At 30.3% G+C, this 19153-nt stretch overlaps 1 protein-coding gene across 4 annotated transcripts in view; it reads right to left on the reverse strand.

Annotated features, from left to right (window-relative positions):
• LOC118193475 (sodium-dependent proline transporter-like) overlaps positions 1 to 19153 on the reverse strand; it is a 409418-nt gene that overhangs the window by 18813 nt on the left and 371452 nt on the right. For all 4 annotated transcript variants that reach the window (XM_085816654.1, XM_085816655.1, XM_085816657.1 and 1 more), the window contains 7 exons: positions 16627 to 16777; positions 6987 to 7119; positions 5860 to 5994; positions 5189 to 5292; positions 3441 to 3565; positions 1839 to 1951; positions 1614 to 1745 (listed from right to left, as the gene is read on the reverse strand). In XM_085816654.1, the coding sequence (XP_085672780.1) occupies positions 1614 to 1745; positions 1839 to 1951; positions 3441 to 3565; positions 5189 to 5292; positions 5860 to 5994; positions 6987 to 7119; positions 16627 to 16777 (893 nt within the window). The remainder of the gene's footprint in view (positions 1 to 1613; positions 1746 to 1838; positions 1952 to 3440; positions 3566 to 5188; positions 5293 to 5859; positions 5995 to 6986; positions 7120 to 16626; positions 16778 to 19153) is intronic.

Genomic DNA, 19153 nt, shown 5'->3' on the forward strand with positions numbered 1-19153 from the left:
CTTTTTTGTTTTGTTTGCCTAATTTCTTTTATACATCATTCTAGCTTTATTATAGTATTTGAATAGAACATGTGGCAACGATTAGATAATTCTATTCTTTAAATGATATAAATTTTGTGCATTATGAGTTATAATATGAATGAAATATAATACTGTTAAGTGAATCTAGTGCCAGAGTGTCGTTATGGTAAACAAATACTACAGTGAATTTTAAAGAATGCATTTATTCTATTGCGGTTTATGTGCTGTCGGCGAAGCAGATTTAATTCAATCCAATAAGTTTAAATGAAATGCAAGAAAAAATGCATATAATTTAATATTCCGTACAAGGAAGTCTTGTGGTGTACACATCAGATTTTTTTAGAATGGATTGCCATAGCAACTTCCATCGTAAATATCCAATTTAATTGCATTAAAATAAAAGTCTGCTCACATTTAAAAATGAGTATTTAATTACAGTATTAAAGAAAATAACAAATGTGTATAGGTACAGATAACAAACACGAACACAGAACAGACTTGATACATACCCTGATGTCTTCAACCTATGATAAATAATTTACAATCATTACTAATAACCAAAATTACTACAACAACTATTACGAATCACAACCTTTCAATCATGGAGACGGAAGTATTCAAATAAATAATTAACAATATACTAAAAACTTACTTAACTGAAAATCATAAGATTTTTCTTGAACATTAATAATTATCTTATATTAGAAAGAAGAGTGGGCAAGAGAAGAAAAATGTTTCATTATTCATTAAACTGTTCAGTATTATATAACTGAATTATTTTAACAGTACAACATTCCGTAAAAAAAAGATTTCTAAAATATTAGGAAAACAAGCAGCTGTTAAAATATCACACAAACCATCTCACAAAGAATGGGATACAATGCTTTGCACACGTCTGATATTAGTATCAGATCAAGTTTAAGAATTTTATCATGGCAAAGAGGGCAGGATTGTGTCTGTCATCGGCATGACTTTGGAATCTTACAGGTGACAATAAGATTTTCACAGCTTCGTCTCAATTTTGAAGAAGAATTCCCCCCTCCCCTCTGGAAGTCTAGTCCAAGCAATTCCTACCCTTTTATCCTCTACCATCAAACCACTCTACAGGACTACCAAGTGTATCAGCTCGCTGTATTTTTTAAATGTCCCCATACAACAAAGACACTATACACTTACAAGCATCTAAGACTTATCTCGGATTTGGACGGATTTGGACTCAGGTCCAATGACACAACAGTCACTAATGCCAGCACCACCATTATACCAATCAAGTGGGCAGACAAACTTTGTAATCATAAGAAAGATGTATTCATTTAATAGATTAATATAAAATCAATTTTTGTGTCTTTCTTATGTTCTTCGTATAAGATGACATAAATATTGAAGTTCACTGAGCAGGAAACTCAAGAAATGTTGACACACAACAATATGGTGCTATGCTTACTTATATATTTGCATATGGTGTATTCTGTAATCTATGCAAATGTTCAATTAAACAACTTTATTAAATTAAATAGCATAAATATTAAATGTTAAATCATTTATATAAAATCGTACAATTTTAATAGCATTAAAAAGTATGTGTTTTTTACCTTCGTACAGATAACCAGTCCTGCGAAGTACATTACAACACATACAACAGATAATACATATGCCTTAGATCGTCTTAGACGTTCTGGCCAAGTATCAACAATAGTAGTGGTTACTGTCTCGATCAGTGTAAACTGCAAAAAGTCATTAACAAAATTAAGTATCATAACACACTAATTTATGTATTATTCGCATCACCTTCCAAGTTCTAAAAATTAATCAGTTACCTGTGTTCCTAAGCCAAGAGTAAGTAGCATGAAGAAGAACAGAAATGCCCAAAGTGGGGAAACTGGTAATCGTGCTACTGCTTCCGGATAAGCAATGAAAGCCAAACCAGCACCTATCCAGAAAGGAAGTAGTGGATTACAAGGGAAAAGCAATGAATATAACAAAGCATTTATATTTTTTACCATTTAAAGTTACTGCTTCATGTAATAATTCATCTGAATTTGATCTGACATGCATTTTAAATTTTATAAAAAAATCATACAAAATCAAAATAAATTCGGCTTCAATATACGTTGGCCTCTAAAAAGAGAAAAATTATGATAATGATTATAATCTGAACACGACAGAAAAGTTAATGTAATTATCAGAAAAACAGTGATTATCTTCTGTTTTCAAGACTGTTTAAAATCAAAGCAAATACCTATGATATAATTTTATGAAATTACTGAAAATATTTTAAGACGATACGATAACAAAAACATGCAAAATACATTCTTCTTAGATTATGATTTCGCTTATTTAAATAAAATATCAAATAAATATTCACAATTTTAACATAGTTATGGGTTTTAATCCTTCCCTTTCCATCAGTACATAAGCTTACTGACAAGATTCAAAAACATCCGACAGCTTGCTTTAATGTTCTAAACAAAAGAAAATTGCACTGATCTTTTGTTTTCGATTAGCTGGTGCATTCTAACAATATGATTAATTTTAAGGTTAACAACAACTACTGAGCATATGCAAATATATTTATACATGTATCAAGTAATTATAGTAGTAAACAGTGCAAATATTTGCTTTTACTTAGCAGCGCTTGGTCTGAAATAAGTTTGTGAATTTTAAAAATCATCAGGTGTTTGCCATTTGTTTATAATTCATCAGCTGCTTTGAATGCACAAGCCAGTATTTTAGCTGCTGCAAGGAAGATCATCGGATTTGGAAGTCAATTATTTTCATATTCATGCTATGATGCAAAGATTATTGAGTACAGAAGAATTAGAAGAGCTTTTCAATGAACCTTTTTATTCTGGATCCAATGGCAATTAAACACAGTGAAAGTGATAATAAATCAAATAGTGGACGAATGCAATGTTCCTTCATGTAAAGATTGCTTTATGCTGTGTCATACAAAATAATTGCATTTTATAATAAATGCTGATTTTGATAAAATCAATATAAATACTGTATATTATTTAGTCCTTAATGCTAATGTCCAACAGCTACAACAATGAAATTCTTCCATTACAAATACGCATGTAAAATGTTACAAAACCTTTAAGGCATAAACTGAGTTTTTACAGTAGTATTCTTTAAGAGGGACCTAAATTATTACAACCGTATCTCATGGTTGTGAAACCTTTTATTTCAAATTAAAGAACAAAATCATTAATAATATTAAATGAAATTAAGGTTTCTTTTAATATTAATTACAGATACATTTAAATGCTGCATATGAGATAAGCATAAATTTCTCTTCTGTCTTGATTAATTACAACAGATTATTAATATAGAATTTATATTTGCATCTTTTTCAGCTATTAAAATAATGTTTTTATGAGAAAACAACAATTCATAATCATAAAATTAGAGAAGCCTACCTTGAGCAGCAACCTCTTTAACAGGAACACCCATTTCATGTGCCATGAATCCAACAATACTAAAAATAACAAATCCGGCAAAAAAACTTGTGGCACTGTTTCCAAACGTTATTACAAGAGAATCCCTGAATATAAAATTTTATTATTAAAATGGCAAAAAATATTTCCAACATTGATTTAAATTATTTAAAAGATTCACAACAATTATTTATCTTGCAAAAAAAAAAAAACAATTAATTATTCTAAAGTTTAAAGTTGCAACAAATGCAGATTATGTGAAATTTTTAAAATCTTTTTCCATTTAAATAATAATAACAATAAAATGGTAAAATAAAATTTTTAAAAAATCCATCCACCTAGAAAAAGCAGTGAAATGTGATGCAAATTCAGTTTCAAGGACATGGGGAATACAATGAGGGAACACGAGAAAAACTGAAGAATCAGAAACATTATTTATTGCAGCAACAGAATCATTACAGATTACCATAGCACAGTATTGCCTCAGGCATCAATGAATGTAGAAATGAAGTTTTTTAAGGTTGCATTCAAACCTGTAAAGCTGCCCTCACTGATGTACCCCCAGATATGGCACAGTTCTGCAGTCATGTCAGACACACTTTGCGATGACCAGCACTGATGACTAATCATGTCCTAAACATGCTCAATGAGGGTAAGATCGGCAATCAGGACAAATTTGGGAGACTTGATTAGAAAGTCTAGGAATGTGTGTTGCATGCTCAGATTGTTATTATTATTATAAAAAATAGCTTCCTGGCACACCCAACAGCATGGTTGCTATAACAGTTCACCAGATGTCATTGATGTAATACTGAATCAAGTTGGTGGGCAGAATAACAAGAGTTGACTGAATATCACAGGCAATAGCACTCCACAAGGTAATTAGAACTTTTTGATATTGCATGTGTGATGGAAATAGCCCAGTAGACAACAACATGTGGTGAGCAGCAATAGCCTGCCTGCCTCTCTACATGGATGTGTAAGTCATATGGGTCAAATGAGAACTTTGGTTCATGGACAGGATTCCAGTATGCTATGTTCCACTTCATATGGATGTAACCAGCAAACATTGTAGACAGTAAGACAGTGTTAATGGTAGACTTCATCCAAATTTAAATGGCAGATGAGTGCTGGACCTTTTCTAACTGCCAATTTGCTCTTTCACAGTGTGTCATATATATGCTGCATGAATGCATTCAATTGTTATGTAAATTCTTAATAGCTGGGTATGGAATTTCTGCATGCTAAGTCTTATGTTCCTCTGCATTTTCACAGTGTAGGAATTTCCTCTCCTCCACAAGGTGGAATTTAATTTTTTAAAAATAATAATCCTTTATTAGCTGACAAATATATATATATATATAGGAGAGCATGTAGGAGAGAGAAAGAATACATTTTTCATTATAAGAAAATTATTAAAAATAGACAAATTGTTTAAGCAAATATATATATAGTAAAATTTTTATCACTATTAGAAATAAAAAGCAATTATTAAAAAAATAATTTCACAAATTTTTTTAGATATTAAATGAAAATTTTACGCAAAAACATTAAATAAGTAACCCTAATCAAAAAATAAATAACTCAGCATTAAATTAAAAAAATTAAACAAACATTATATAAATTTTAAAAAAACTTGTTCTTAGTTATGTATAAAATACATTTACAACTGCATATATATATGCATACTTCTTTTGAAGTGTCACAATGAAAATTGTTTAACAACTCACCTAAAACAATTGTTATGAAAACGATTGTAACTAGCAAGAGTGATTAGTCCACCCCAACAAGGGGAAAGGGAAAAGAATATCTGCATTGCAGCATCCCCCCAAACCTGAAAAGAAAAAAATATTTATGAGGCACATTTTTATTTAGCAAAGATAATAATTAGTTTAGAAAATTCAAGTGCCGGTTATGAAAATTTTTGTATTTTATTAAAAACTTATAAATATACTAATTTAAATATATATATATCTATTCCTCACAAGTCAAAAACATTAACTGTACAATAAAGTCTATTGAGAACTGTCTGATGTATTCAGTAAGACTGACGTTATTCAGTAAGCTAAATTGCTGAGATTAGCTGCCACTCTTTTTGTGGCAAGTGATTTCCATTCGCAATTTATTTGCATGTATCCTGTCTTGCACAATGAACATGACTCTGGTGCAGATGCTGCAGACATACATCTAAAGCACTAGAGGTATGTTTCCTTGTGTAGATGGACTGCCACATTCACTGCATACTTGCAGAGATACTTGTTCCAAAATATGTCTCCTCATGTATTTGGGGCTTAATGAGGTCGTGGAAGAAAAACATACTTTTAAAAGAGGTTGATGCAAGGAAAAAAGTTGGAAATTTCTGGTTTATACCATTCTCTAATAAAAGATATAACAAATTTACCTTTGCATCTAAAAGACGATGCCATTCAGGAGTAAGGTAAAACATAATTCCATCATATGAACCTTCCAGGGTTGTACCTCTAATCAAAAGGATTATGAGAACTAGGTATGGGAACAATGCAGTAAAATACACAACCTAAAAATGAACACAATATGAACAAAAGATCAATAAACATCATAATACCTCTATAAAAATATGAGAAATTAAGAAAAAATCTCATATTTTAAATAAACAAATTAATTTTTCATTATTTATATTCATTTCCAAGCACGGAATTGATAAAGATTCTTATATTGTATAAAAAATATCAATAATTTCTTGACACAATTATTTCTAAAAGTATGCCAATTATTGAAATAATTAACAATGATTATTTAATAAGGAATGATGTAAAAATAGACCTATAAATTTAACACACACACAAAGAACTAAATCTCTATTTTTAAGAATAATGCCTGTTAATTTAATTTTTAATATTTGTTCACAATTTTTAAAAAGACTGAAATAAATTTTAAATCAGTTACAAATTAGAACAGCCTTACGTAAATAACCTCTAGCTGATTTATACGATATTCATAATAGTTAGGATAACCTTTCTTGAAGGCAAATTATTAATTTTTAAAATTCCACTGACTTTTGTAGACATAATAGTAATTTATTAGACATAATAGTAATACACAGTAGAAGAAAGATAGAAATATACAGTATTATTTCAATAACTGAAAAATTACTAAAAGAATTTAAGCGATGTAATATAGCTCTTAGATTTTTCAATGTCATTTCAGTAAGACAATAATAATTTAGATAACATAAATACTAAGGAAAAGCATTTCCTTAAAAAGCACTGTTAAATGAAGAATCAGTAATTCTAGCAAAAAGGAATAAATTAAAAAATTACTAAATGCAACAGAAAGTAATAAATTTAAAAACACTTGATTAAAAAATGTACCATGTAAAAACAATAAAGAAAATTCAAATTCTTTTGTTTATTTACTATTCACTGTCTGAAGGGGGGGGGAACCTTTTTAAGGAAATGTGCAGCAACTTTAAAAGGGAACAAAAAAAGGAGGGGAAGAAAAAACATCTTTACTAATAGGGGACAAAAAAAGGGAAAAAAACAGCTTTACCTTTCCCATGCTTTTTACTCCTTTTAGCAGACAAATGAAAACAATAGCCCAACATGTTAGTAAACACAGTGCTAACTGCCATCTAACGCCACCTAAATCATGTAATCCATCTGTTATATCCAATACAAAATTGCTGAAAATAAATGATATTGTACATGAGAAACACTTTAAAAAATACTTGTACAGTTATAGAATGATACAATATGGTAATAATTACAAATGTAATAAAAATAATTATTAACACTGCAGACATTTAAAAAATTGTAAAACACAAAACAAATTTGGTCCTGTTTGTGAAAACATTTTAATCCTACCTCTTTTTGATCAGTACGTCATTTAAATCAAAGTATCCAGTAACTACCTTTCCTGATTAACTAATCAAAATAAAAATGGATAAAAATGGGGGGGATAAGAAATTAATATTTTTCTGGAATTATTGCATTAACTATCCAACCTTTACAAGAATAACAAAGCAGAGTGCTACATCAACTAAGCTGGCAACCCAGAATTTTATGAAAATTTATTTCATCTGGCAACCTGCTAACATGCATGATTTTGGAATTCCAAGGTTATATTTGTTTCTGCTTGTGATTAGTGTGTGCATGTGAGTGTGTTTTCTTGTAACAAACTGTAATGCAATTGTGGAATTTGCCTGCTGATGAAAGAGAAAATCACTTCCGTTCCAAATATATTTCAGTTTATTAAGAGGCTGAGTTTAATACATGGTGATTTGTATATTGCCAATTGTGATACCAGTTTTAAACTTTTCTAGTTAAATAATAACTAATAGTTAATTTAATAATTAATCCTAAAATAATATTCAATAATAATTAATAATAAATAATATTTAATAATAATATAAATAATATTTAATAATAATTAATCCTAAAATAATATTCAAAATTAATACCAATCTCTTACAAACAACTATTCTATCACTGTGGAAATTATTTTGAATATCAATAGATAGGGTTAGCATTTCATGTAAATATGTGTCTTTTTTGCTTCTCCCAGACCCCTCCCAACTGCATCCTTCCTTTTTTCAGACATAAGTCGGGAGGGTAGAATTAAGTTCCTGTTAAATGATTCAACTCTTTTGATTATCACCATATTTGAATCCGAAGTCTGTTTTAAACTGAACCAACAATGAATGTATAAATAATAAATATCATCTGTTTGTTTCATATTATTCAACAGTAGTTTTTCAATTGCATTTATGCTTTTTTCTAGATTCCATTGACATCAGCTTATCATCATTTTTTTCTGTATAATTTTCACTGTCAAATGTCGTTTTTTTTTTAAATATAATTAGATTTTATACTTGTTGTCTCAATATTGTTGTTAACCCTTTGACATTTGGGAAATGAGCAGTTTTCGTTTACTTAATTCACGCAGTATTACAAGTAAACAGTAGTTGAAAATGGCAGCTATTTTTTCCCGCCCTTCTTACGAAAATGTCACCCTTCTCTGGGGAAGCCATAGATAGATCACCTCACACATTTTAAAAATTTCTTAAAGTATTTGTAGTACATAAATAACAGTTTTTACATACTTTAAAATAATTAATAAATGATAATTATTAAATAGTAAATTATAAATGATTATAATCAAATATATCTATAATAATAAAAGCAAGTGTAAGTCTGTCTGTCTGACCGAGCTCTCCAGCCAAATCTATCGCACGCAGGGACCTGGAATTTTTTATACGGAAGCACAAAGGGGCTGGCCACCAGACCTCAAAGCCCGATTTTCGATTTTTGAATTAGAAAAATTTTAAAAAAATTATTTATAATTAATTATCTGTCTGTCTGTCTGTCTGACCAAGCTCTCCAGCCAAATCTATCGCACGCAGGGACCTGGAATTTTTTATACGGAAGCACAAAGGGGCTGGCCACCAGACCTCGAAGCCCGATTTTCGATTTTTGAATTAGAAAAATTTTAAAAAAATTATTTATAATTAATTAATCACGGTTTTTTTGACTCACTGATATTATTATTTGTTTTCAAATAACGTTCGATTGTAACAATTGATTTCTTTATTCTAGCGTTAGTTTGCTGTTTTGACGATACATTAAATCGATTAATTACAATTCATTTCTTTTTTGTAGCTTGTGGGGGGGGGGAAGAGAGAGAGACAGTCTACATGTCCTACACTACTATTCCTGCGCTATTCACTTATCTGCATTTTCTAAATGCACGGGCAACGCCGGGCGGGTACAGCTAGTAAATAATAATAGTTAATTATAAATATAAGACAAATATTAAATTGAAAGGACTAAATAAATACAACTAATGTAAAACTTTATGAAGCATTTAAATACAGTAATTACCTAAAAATCTTTTTGTGTGTGATATATTTTAAAATTAAATCGTAAACTAAACTAGCCGATAAAACTAAATTGGCTCAAACTCTTCACTGTTGAACACTCAAAAATCTTCCTCATTGCTTGAATCATCTTCTGAGCATGATATACTGTGAACAAAGTCATCAAACTCAAAACATGTTTTATGTAGAAGAATCTGTAAGGATTCTTCTACATAAAACACACATTTTCGAAAAAAGTTTTTAATCAATTTTAATTGATTAACCCTTCGCAATTATTATAATATGCATAGCTTCTAGCACAGATATTGACTTAGTTAGCTCCTTACAAGTGCTAACATTTTCACTATATTCAATTTGGTTCATCATCTTCTGAACATCATTTCAGTATTAACATTTTGGCTTGTACACATTTCTGTACATGAAATTAAGTACTTTTATTCAATCAGCTATCAATGAAAAAAATTAAGGACCTATCAGCAAACAGGAATTAAATAAGCTAAAGCAATTATCTACACTCAAACTTGACTTTTAAAATACCACTTAAATCTGTAGGTAGGATGAAATATTATCAAATATAATCTAATACTCAATTATAAAACAAATTCAAGAATAAAATCAGTTTCACAATTTTTTTTTCAAGGAATTAGCATTAAATTACAAAATTTCTTGAAACATTAATATTTTACACTAATAATAGTCCCACATATTTTAACCTTTTCAGCTTTGTGGATTGAAAATTCCATATAGAAGGGTGGCTTTCATATTTGTTACACATGAAAATGTTTACCAGCTTTTAATGTATCCGATTTCGGGCTGAATTTATATTGGACGAAAAGGAATCAAAGTACAAATTGAGAGAGTCGTTTTTTAATTATAATCAAGAAAATAACATTTATTCATGATATCGTGAGGAACTCTGAAATTTCAGGCTAAACCCATAACATTCAAAGGGTTAAAGAAGATTAGTGACACTTCATTTGAATCTTACTAACAGTTAGTTTTACACCCGCTCAATCCAGAGGTTTATGCAGATTTTATGTCTGGCATAAGTTAAATTAAGTAAAATATTAATCAGTATGATTCGTAACAGAAGCTTGGCTGTTGCCACTGCTGCTGCTTAGAGACAAAAGGTCAGTGGTCAGAATAGATGTAAATGCCTGATGTTGGTATATTTGGTAAGTGTTGAAAGTTAGCTGTGCTTTGTCTGACCCAGTTAGGCATCATAGCTTCATGCAGACTGGAGTTGTAACCTAGTTAATATACAGTATTCAATATACAGTTCCAATAAGCCACAGAAACACCAGAGATATTAAGTTGTTTTGCATTAAGTCTTATTAGCTGTAAGGAATAAATTTTTATGTTAATTTTTACATTTTGGGTTGTATCTTGCATCCATAATAAGGATTAAGGAAAGATGATAACTCATCTTAACATATAGAGATAACTTCTAAGGGCAAGTGGTTAGTTACAAATAATTACATTAAATATCCTTAGTCATAACAGACTTACATGGTTATTTTTTATTTATTTTTTAATTTCTAAAAATATCATTAAAAAGCATCAAGATAATTTTACAGCAGTTATAATTTATGATGCTGAATCTAAAATAAAATTTGTATAAATATACATTAAAAACTATAAAACATTTATTTTGTAACAACAAAATATTAGTATGTCTTTTTAATTTGAAAATTATTTCAATAAACAAATGAATGTTTCCATTAATCTCTGCATTATCTCATAATTTGTTAATGTACCTTTTTCAACAATGTACCACCTTTGAAGAATAATTTTCTCTTCTTTATAAAATCAATTTTTGTTTAATGAGTTTCTTTTTCATTTTTGAATATTAATTTTATTTCTTTAATAATATGAATACTGAGAATAAATCAGAAATGATACAAGGTCAAGGCCAGTGGCAGAACCAATGTAGCAAAATTTTTACAATTTAGTGAAGAGCAACAAAATTTAATGATGTTAAAATTTTTAGGATATAAGATGAATCATTTAATAAATTGTTGGTTTTCAGTTTCTTTGCTTGCTTCACTGGAAACATAAGAAAAAAAGGGAAGAAAAGAAAAAGTTAAAAGAAAGACTTCTGGGATCAAAAGCAAAAATTCAGATAATTTTGTTTCCATTGTTCTTGCAAAAATTCTGCAAAAGATAAATTCATTGCAAATTTCCTATAAAACACATCCATTACATTTTAATACAAAGAAGACATTTTTTATTTCGTCACAATTTTCTGGAATTGTAGTTTTATAAATCTTACTTTCAAATCCTTCTAAACCTTCCCAGGTGCAAGGTCAGAAATCCAAAAGAAAGTTTATCCCTACCAACTCTGAAACAGCAAAAAACCAAAAGACTTTGAAAGAAAGGAGAAAAAGTTCAGAAAAGAAAAGTGCAAAGCAAAAGAAAGTTTATCCCTACCAACTCTGCAACAGCAAAAAACCAAAAGACTTTGAAAGAAAGGAGAAAAAGTTCAGAAAAGAAAAGTGAAGCAAATCTTCAAGAGAAACCTGGTACTCTTGAAATATTCTGAAACAGTTACATGGGGAAAAAACTCCTATCATGAAAAAATATAAAAAAACAAATGAAACTAGTTCTATAATAATTACAGAATTGTTTCAGAAACTGTGCAAAATACTGAAAATGAGCAAAATACTGAAAAATGAGCAAAATAATAAATGGAATTTATTATTTTGCTCATTTTTCAGAATCAAAATATTTGCAAGTCACAGAAATGGGAAGTAATGTCACTTTAAAATATGGCAGTAAAAAACAAAAATGCATTATTTAAATTTTATTTCTTAAATATAATTTTAATATATTATCCTTATTTTTATGATTATCATTGTTATTTTACAGGGTTATTCAGAATTCCCTCCTAGGTTTTGAAGCACTATAAAGTAAAAAAACTAAGACTAATATAGCAAATAAGAACATTTGAAATAGAAACAATTAAAAGTCTTATTTACATAGCTTCCAGGTGTTCTATGTGTAAACTGTTCGTCACACAGCATATATCAATACAATAGTCCAGTTCCTGCCCCACTCTACTCAATATGGTACTATCAACATTACTGACAACACACGTAATCCTTTCATGCAGTTCAGCTAAATCACGCAACAAGGGTACGAAAACTTGGTCTTTTACATACCCCACAAGAAGGAATTGTGGGGTATGTAAAAGACCAAGGAGATAAAGGTGATAAATCACAAGGTGATAAATCAGGTGAGCGTGGGGGCCATTGCAAAAGAGGTACATCATCATTGGAAGCTTGCCCAATCCAACGATGAGGTAAGTGTATGGTCAGATACTCACGTACATCACACAGAAAATTGAAAGAAGCTCCAGCTTATTAAAAAACAAAGACGTCATCTTCATGATCCTCTAATTGTGGCATTAACCACAACTGTAGCATATCCAGGTATACTACATTGGTTATGGTCATCTCTGTAAAAAAAAAAAAATCACTCATAGACATGCGAGGAGGAGACAGCGCAAAACACATTAACTTTTGGGGAATCATGATGGTATTTCACTACACTATGAGGATTTTAGGTGCCCTAAATGCACAAGTTATGGCAGTTTACCTTGACGGGCAAGTGGAAGATTGATTCATCAGTAAAAATCATTTCTGCACTAGTGTTTCACTATGTTGGACACCGATGCAAAATTTCATACGAGAAATGTAAGCTGACGGATGCAACGCTTGCAACAATCGCAATCTGCACAGTTGCATACACAGATTTTTACGTACAATCCACCACACTGTTGGTTGCGATATCCTTAATTCTTGGCTTGCACGAATGGTTGATTTTGTCGGGACCCTCAAAAAACTTTCCCATACATCACTTACGGTTTGTGCAGATGGTCACGGACAACCACTTTGTTTCTTATCACAGGGGCATCCCTTCCTTTGAACTTCTGGTACTACACATGAATTCTTTTGTTACTTGGTCCCTGGGTTCGATATTTCATACGAAATGCCTGCTGAACCAAAAACCACTGATTTAGATTTAGCAAATTCTGAGACAGAAAAGGATTTCTGTTCGCCTGCAAATGGCATTTTCATTTACTTACTGCCTTCAGTCTACCTGCCCTTTCACTGCCAACTGCTGACGATAAAACTTGAATAATTTCTGTATACCTTCAAATGTTCTTTTTTGCTATACTTGTCTTACTTTTTTTACTATAGCGCTTCGAAACCCTGGAGAAGGAATTCTGAATAACTCTGTATTGTAAAAAAAAAAAAAAAAATTGCAATCTCTGAATAAAAGATTTTGTATACAAACTGATCTTGAAATCGCCAAAATGTTAATAAGTCATAATAATAATATTAATAATAATAATAATAATAATAATAATAATTCTTTTTTTTTAAAGGGAAAAGTTATTTTTGGTGTAATATTTTATGAACTCTTCATTCACACACAAAAAGAAAAAATTTCTAAGCGTTTTACGTTTCAATTGAGGCAGGGCCTTGTGTCTAAACTAAAGTATCCACCATTTACATTAAGAAGTAAAAAACTCAAATATTAACCCATTAAATACATATTTGTCAATGCATTGCCAAAACATATTTCTCCAAAATGTTAATTCACATCAAAACGGCAGTCATAAAAACACAGACAGAAATATGAGTAAAATAAGGACTTTTTGTCAATTTTGGCTGAAATTAAGGATTTTTAAGAATCAAAAATAGCTTCCAAAATACCCAAGGACGTTTAAGTACTTTTCAGGACCACACAAACCCTGCCTAAAGGCTAAATGTTAGAAGTTGTATTTGCAGGAAGGGTCACTAATGCTGAATAGACTATGAAAATGGATATGTTGGATAACCATGAAAAGTTTTAATATGCATTAAGTAGGATATTCTGGTACTGAAGAACCAATCTTTTATCAACCTGGGTTTAATAAGCAGCGAAGATGAGTTTAATAAGCAGCAGTCTTTCTATTACGTATTTGTTTTGGTTCCTAGAAACTTGAATATAATAAGCGACTGAGTAATGCAATGAGTTTACTAAGGAGCGGGTACCGTAACAGTACAGTGGAGAAATGTGCAGCCCATGAAATTGCATTTAACAAAAGATCAAATTGTCTGAATTATTTTGGGAAGTTTATTTGGAGAAAGTGTCTGAAAGGAAAGCAAAAAGACTATTTTAACCCCTTAACTGCCGCGGGCGTATATATACGCCTTGCTCAGCCGATGCGTTAACTGCCCCAGGCGTATATATACGTCCTTCCAAACTGCTATCATTTGCTTTGCGCTGCTACACCTAAAATTATTCGCAAAGTTAACGCATCAGCTGCGCATCTGGGGCAGTTAACGCATCGGCTGAGCAAGGCGTATATATACGCCCGCTGCAGTTAAGGGGTTAAAGGAGACAGCTGAGCACTGGATGCTAAAATGTAAATATTGTGCAGACTGCTTTCCATTATTATTAAAATCCACCATTAAGAAATAAAACAATGCTTGACTAGGTTTTATTTATCTCCGATGTTACTTATTACAGAAATCTTGCAGCTCTGAAATAGTTTAAGAAATGTTCTTAAATGGTTGTGACAACAGTTTTCCCCAAATAAGTGCAAATCTCTGATTGTTATTATGATTATTATTATTTTTTGTTAAATCAGGTCAGTGCGTGCATGGAAAGCAGTGCCATTTTACTCTGCAATGCTAAAATTCTGTGATGATTTTCAAATTAAAACAGACTGCTGTGCACATGTATAAAAGACAGTGAAAAATCGAAAATTAAGTGCTTTATTATGGGTGTTTGCTGTATTTTAATTTAGTTAATTTATTACTGTTTTATGAAACCTTAAGCATTTCATTATGGGTGTTTATATAATGTTTACAGTTTCATTATGCAAGTTTTTTGGATTTGTAATTGTGTTAATTCATTTGACTTTTAAATAATTTTCAGCATTCAGCCATTTTTTTAAATGGCTATCATTTTTCATGTGTTAGGTTGCCAAAAAATTAGTCGCTAACCATTAGCGACTTTCCAGTATGGTTGGGCAGATAATGCAATACCATCTTTTTTCCAAAATTATATATTATCTGTTTCTAAGAAATTTAAGAGAGAAATGTATATTGCACAATAAGCCCGTCTTTGAAAAATGTGAAGGCAAAACCTAAAGCACTTTTCATAATATGAATAATTTCATATTCAAAATTTCTCGAATTTGGTATTTAAAATAGTTACATGATTGAGAACATTATATTTGCCTCGAACTGTCATATTCACTATTTATTTATCACTTACATCACAAAATAAAGTTATATGTTTTAGTATATTCCTTTTATTTCAGATATTAAAAAATGCTCATTTGTTTATTTTAAAAGTTGATATAATATCACATGTTTACAATTATGAAAATATCAAATATGCTTATTATACAATAGTTTTAGTTCAAAATTAAATCATAAAATGTAAGCCAAATTTATTTGCAAAATGCAGACTTCCAGCTTGTTTTAATTTAAGCGTAAGATTAGTTGCATGTAGCTTCAATAATTATCAAAACAGATTTACTTATTTTTAAACCAATATGTTCAATTAACAGAAATAAATTAAACCCTAAACTATTCTATTAATAAAATCTCATCTATATTTACATAATTATTCACGTTTGAAAATCCCTACAAAAACAAAATTTCAGTACCTCCCTTTCACTATAATTAGAAAGAATATTATACATTTTTACCACTGGTTAGAAGCTTAAGACAAAATTTATGTTCAGTAAGTTGCAACTCAAATTTATTCTCCTCTGCAAGATGAACTAGGTAAATGTTCAATGATATCAAAATAAATCTCAAAAGTAGAACATGGAGAAGTAAAATACATACTGATTTGATAGGTACTTAACACACATTCTTATGACTGATTAACTGAATAAAAGGTAAAAACAAACACATAATACAGGGGGGGAACCACTCAACAAAATAGTAGTAAAGCATCACTTTACTTCAGAAAGTTATTAAAATGAAGACTATCCCAAAGCAATTCCAGATGGAAGATCATTGACAAAAAGAGGAAATATTCTGATTCCCAATAAACAAAAGAATATGAAAATAAATTATTTTCCTGGGAAAATAAATAAGTTATTATGATATTCACAAAAAAATTATATCTGTGCCAAAAAACATCCCCAACTTAAAAATAAACTTGAGCAATAAATAGTTACAATTCAAAGAATAAAATAAAAAGCACTATCTTCACGTAATTTTAAAATTTACAAGGCACCCCATATATACTTACGTACAGGTGGGGATTGGGCCTTAAAAATAGCAGAGGAAACATTCTTACTGAAAATATTCATCGCTGGCCATCTTGGTGTTATGTTTAACATATTCATCCCATTGTGCTGGATCTACTTCACTTTGCAAAACACATGTTCCATTAGATAATACGGTGCCATTATGAGCTGTGCAGTTCCTGGTGTCAAACTTTCTACAAGCTACAAAATAAAGGAAAATATTTAATAAAATCTATTGCTATATTTCATACATAAAATGATCAAATATATCAATTTAAAAGCTTTATGTCTCACTTGATCAAATTATATAAATTTTTAACAGATATTAAAAACACCAGAAAAACATACACAGTACACAATCTAAAATATCCGGACTTCCAGACCACAGTGAATCTTTTTCTACCTCCTGTTAACTTATATACACAGGTAATGGAGGTACTGTTTTCCAAAAATTCGATAGTGAGTTTTCAGTGAGTAAGCATAAATTAGGGTCTCACAACATATTTTTTATGTTTTTAGAATGATTTTTCTATGTCTGTGTGTGACAATTTTTCCATCTATGATAACACCTATATGAAACATTCAAAAATTTTTGTTTTCAGTATTTAAGCTTTCTACATCTGCATAAAGAATTAATTAGATTTGGGGTAAAAATGGACAACCAGAAGTAGTACTTTACCAGAAATCCATAACTGTCTTAAACTTTTTAACTGTCATGCCCGAGATAATCTCGGGTACAGCACTGGTGTTCGAAAATGTCACGCCTGAGTATTACTCGGGGTAATTTGTTTTTGAGTGCATCGTATTGTTATACCCGAATATATATCGGGAGACGTTTATTTCGGCTTCATCTTTTTGTCATACCCGACTGTATCTCGGGAAAAATTTGACAATTTGTGTAGCCAAATCATCAAAATAACTTGACAGTTAAAGGGTTAATAGACAACTGGAAGCAATACTTTACTTGAAGCCTACAGCAGATTTTAATAGAAAACTGTATTAAAATATAATCCAAAACTTTTCAATATTAGTATTTAAGAATGGTAACCATATATTAGATTTTGGTTAAAATTCATAAAAGTGGAAGTGATACTTTTGTTGAAGCTCTGAACGGACTTTGTTAAAAAAAGGGGGGGGGAAGAGAGAGAATTCAAAATTTATGTGATTAAGAACAACATATTGTATTTATTAAGAACTGTCACATTTTTCACCTTGAACAGCACCATCTATATTAAAACAGAAAAACTTCTAGCCACTTGCCATGCATGGAATAATATATGTATGAATGTTGCAGAATAAGTCATGTCTCTAAAATGACCATTTCTGAAAATGACTGTACTTTAAAAAACATAAACATGAGCACTAAATTTGTTTTCTCCAAGATGACCGCTATGACCATTCATGTGGGGTCATCTTGGCGAAAATTATAGTTTTTTGTCATACATAGTTCTCTTTGGTAAAACCTCATCTATACCACTAGCCCCCAAATACATTGATGACCTCTGCAGAAAAGCCCTAAACAGTGTCAAAGATTTCAAAGTGAGACTAATGATTCTGGCAATTGCTACAAGAAAGCATAAATGTAAATTTTTCATATTCAGAAAAAGTACACAACCTTTTGATCATTTAAAATGATTGATTTGAAGATCAGTTTATACATGAGGCTCAGCAATATTTAAAATCAGTTGGTTTACTGAATCAATACAAAATATGTCCTGGTTATAGATAACTGTTTGGCTCATACTTCACTTAAAGATTCAGTAAAAAATAATATCTCCAACTTATTCTCCTTTCCCCCAAATTCTACATCCATTATTCAGCTAATGGAAAGTTCAGAGTGAAATGCAGATATAAAATAACTTGGTTAATAACTTGGTTCTAAATTGGTGCTAAATTTTCAGAGCAATAGCAAGACAATTTACAAGTTTTTGAAATATTTTAACATAAAATTTGCTATGCAGGGTTACAGGAAAACATGTCTGCCGATATTTTTAAAAATGCTTTGGATAATTTACAGCCAGCTGCCATATTTTATGTTGATGATGACAGCCATGATTTTGAATAACAGAAGTTTTCCATTGCTATGACAATCCCCGGATCATCAATCAATTAATGAATAACTAACTCTGGAGCATGGCTTTTAAATGCTGAAATATTGCTAACAATAGTGAAGAAAGTGGCAAAGAGGTTTATTGATAATGAAAAGGTTTTGATTAACAGTTTAGTAGATTTAGCACTATAGACACAGAGGAAAAATACAATAACAAATGTTAGCACCACACTGAAGAAAGTGTGTTCCAAATACAAATATTTTTCACATTTGACAAAGCACGTTTTCATTTTTCCATGCTTTTTCGCTGGGCAAACATAGCATTTTTTTCTTTTTCTTTGTTTACAATATTATTTCCAATAAAATAATTTATGTCATTCTCACTCTCATTTTCAGAATCAATATTATGTTTGAATCAGTATCATGTGAACTAAAAATTCATAATCACACCCCTCCTCATTTACTTCAATACATTCTTCACCAGTTGATACATCTAATAACTTTTGCAACATGTGTTCATTGTAAAA

Source organism: Stegodyphus dumicola, chromosome 5, assembly GCF_044657685.1.
Source record: "Stegodyphus dumicola isolate Sdum_Otavi_A_Nest chromosome 5, ASM4465768v1".
Lineage (NCBI taxonomy): Eukaryota > Metazoa > Arthropoda > Arachnida > Araneae > Eresidae > Stegodyphus > Stegodyphus dumicola.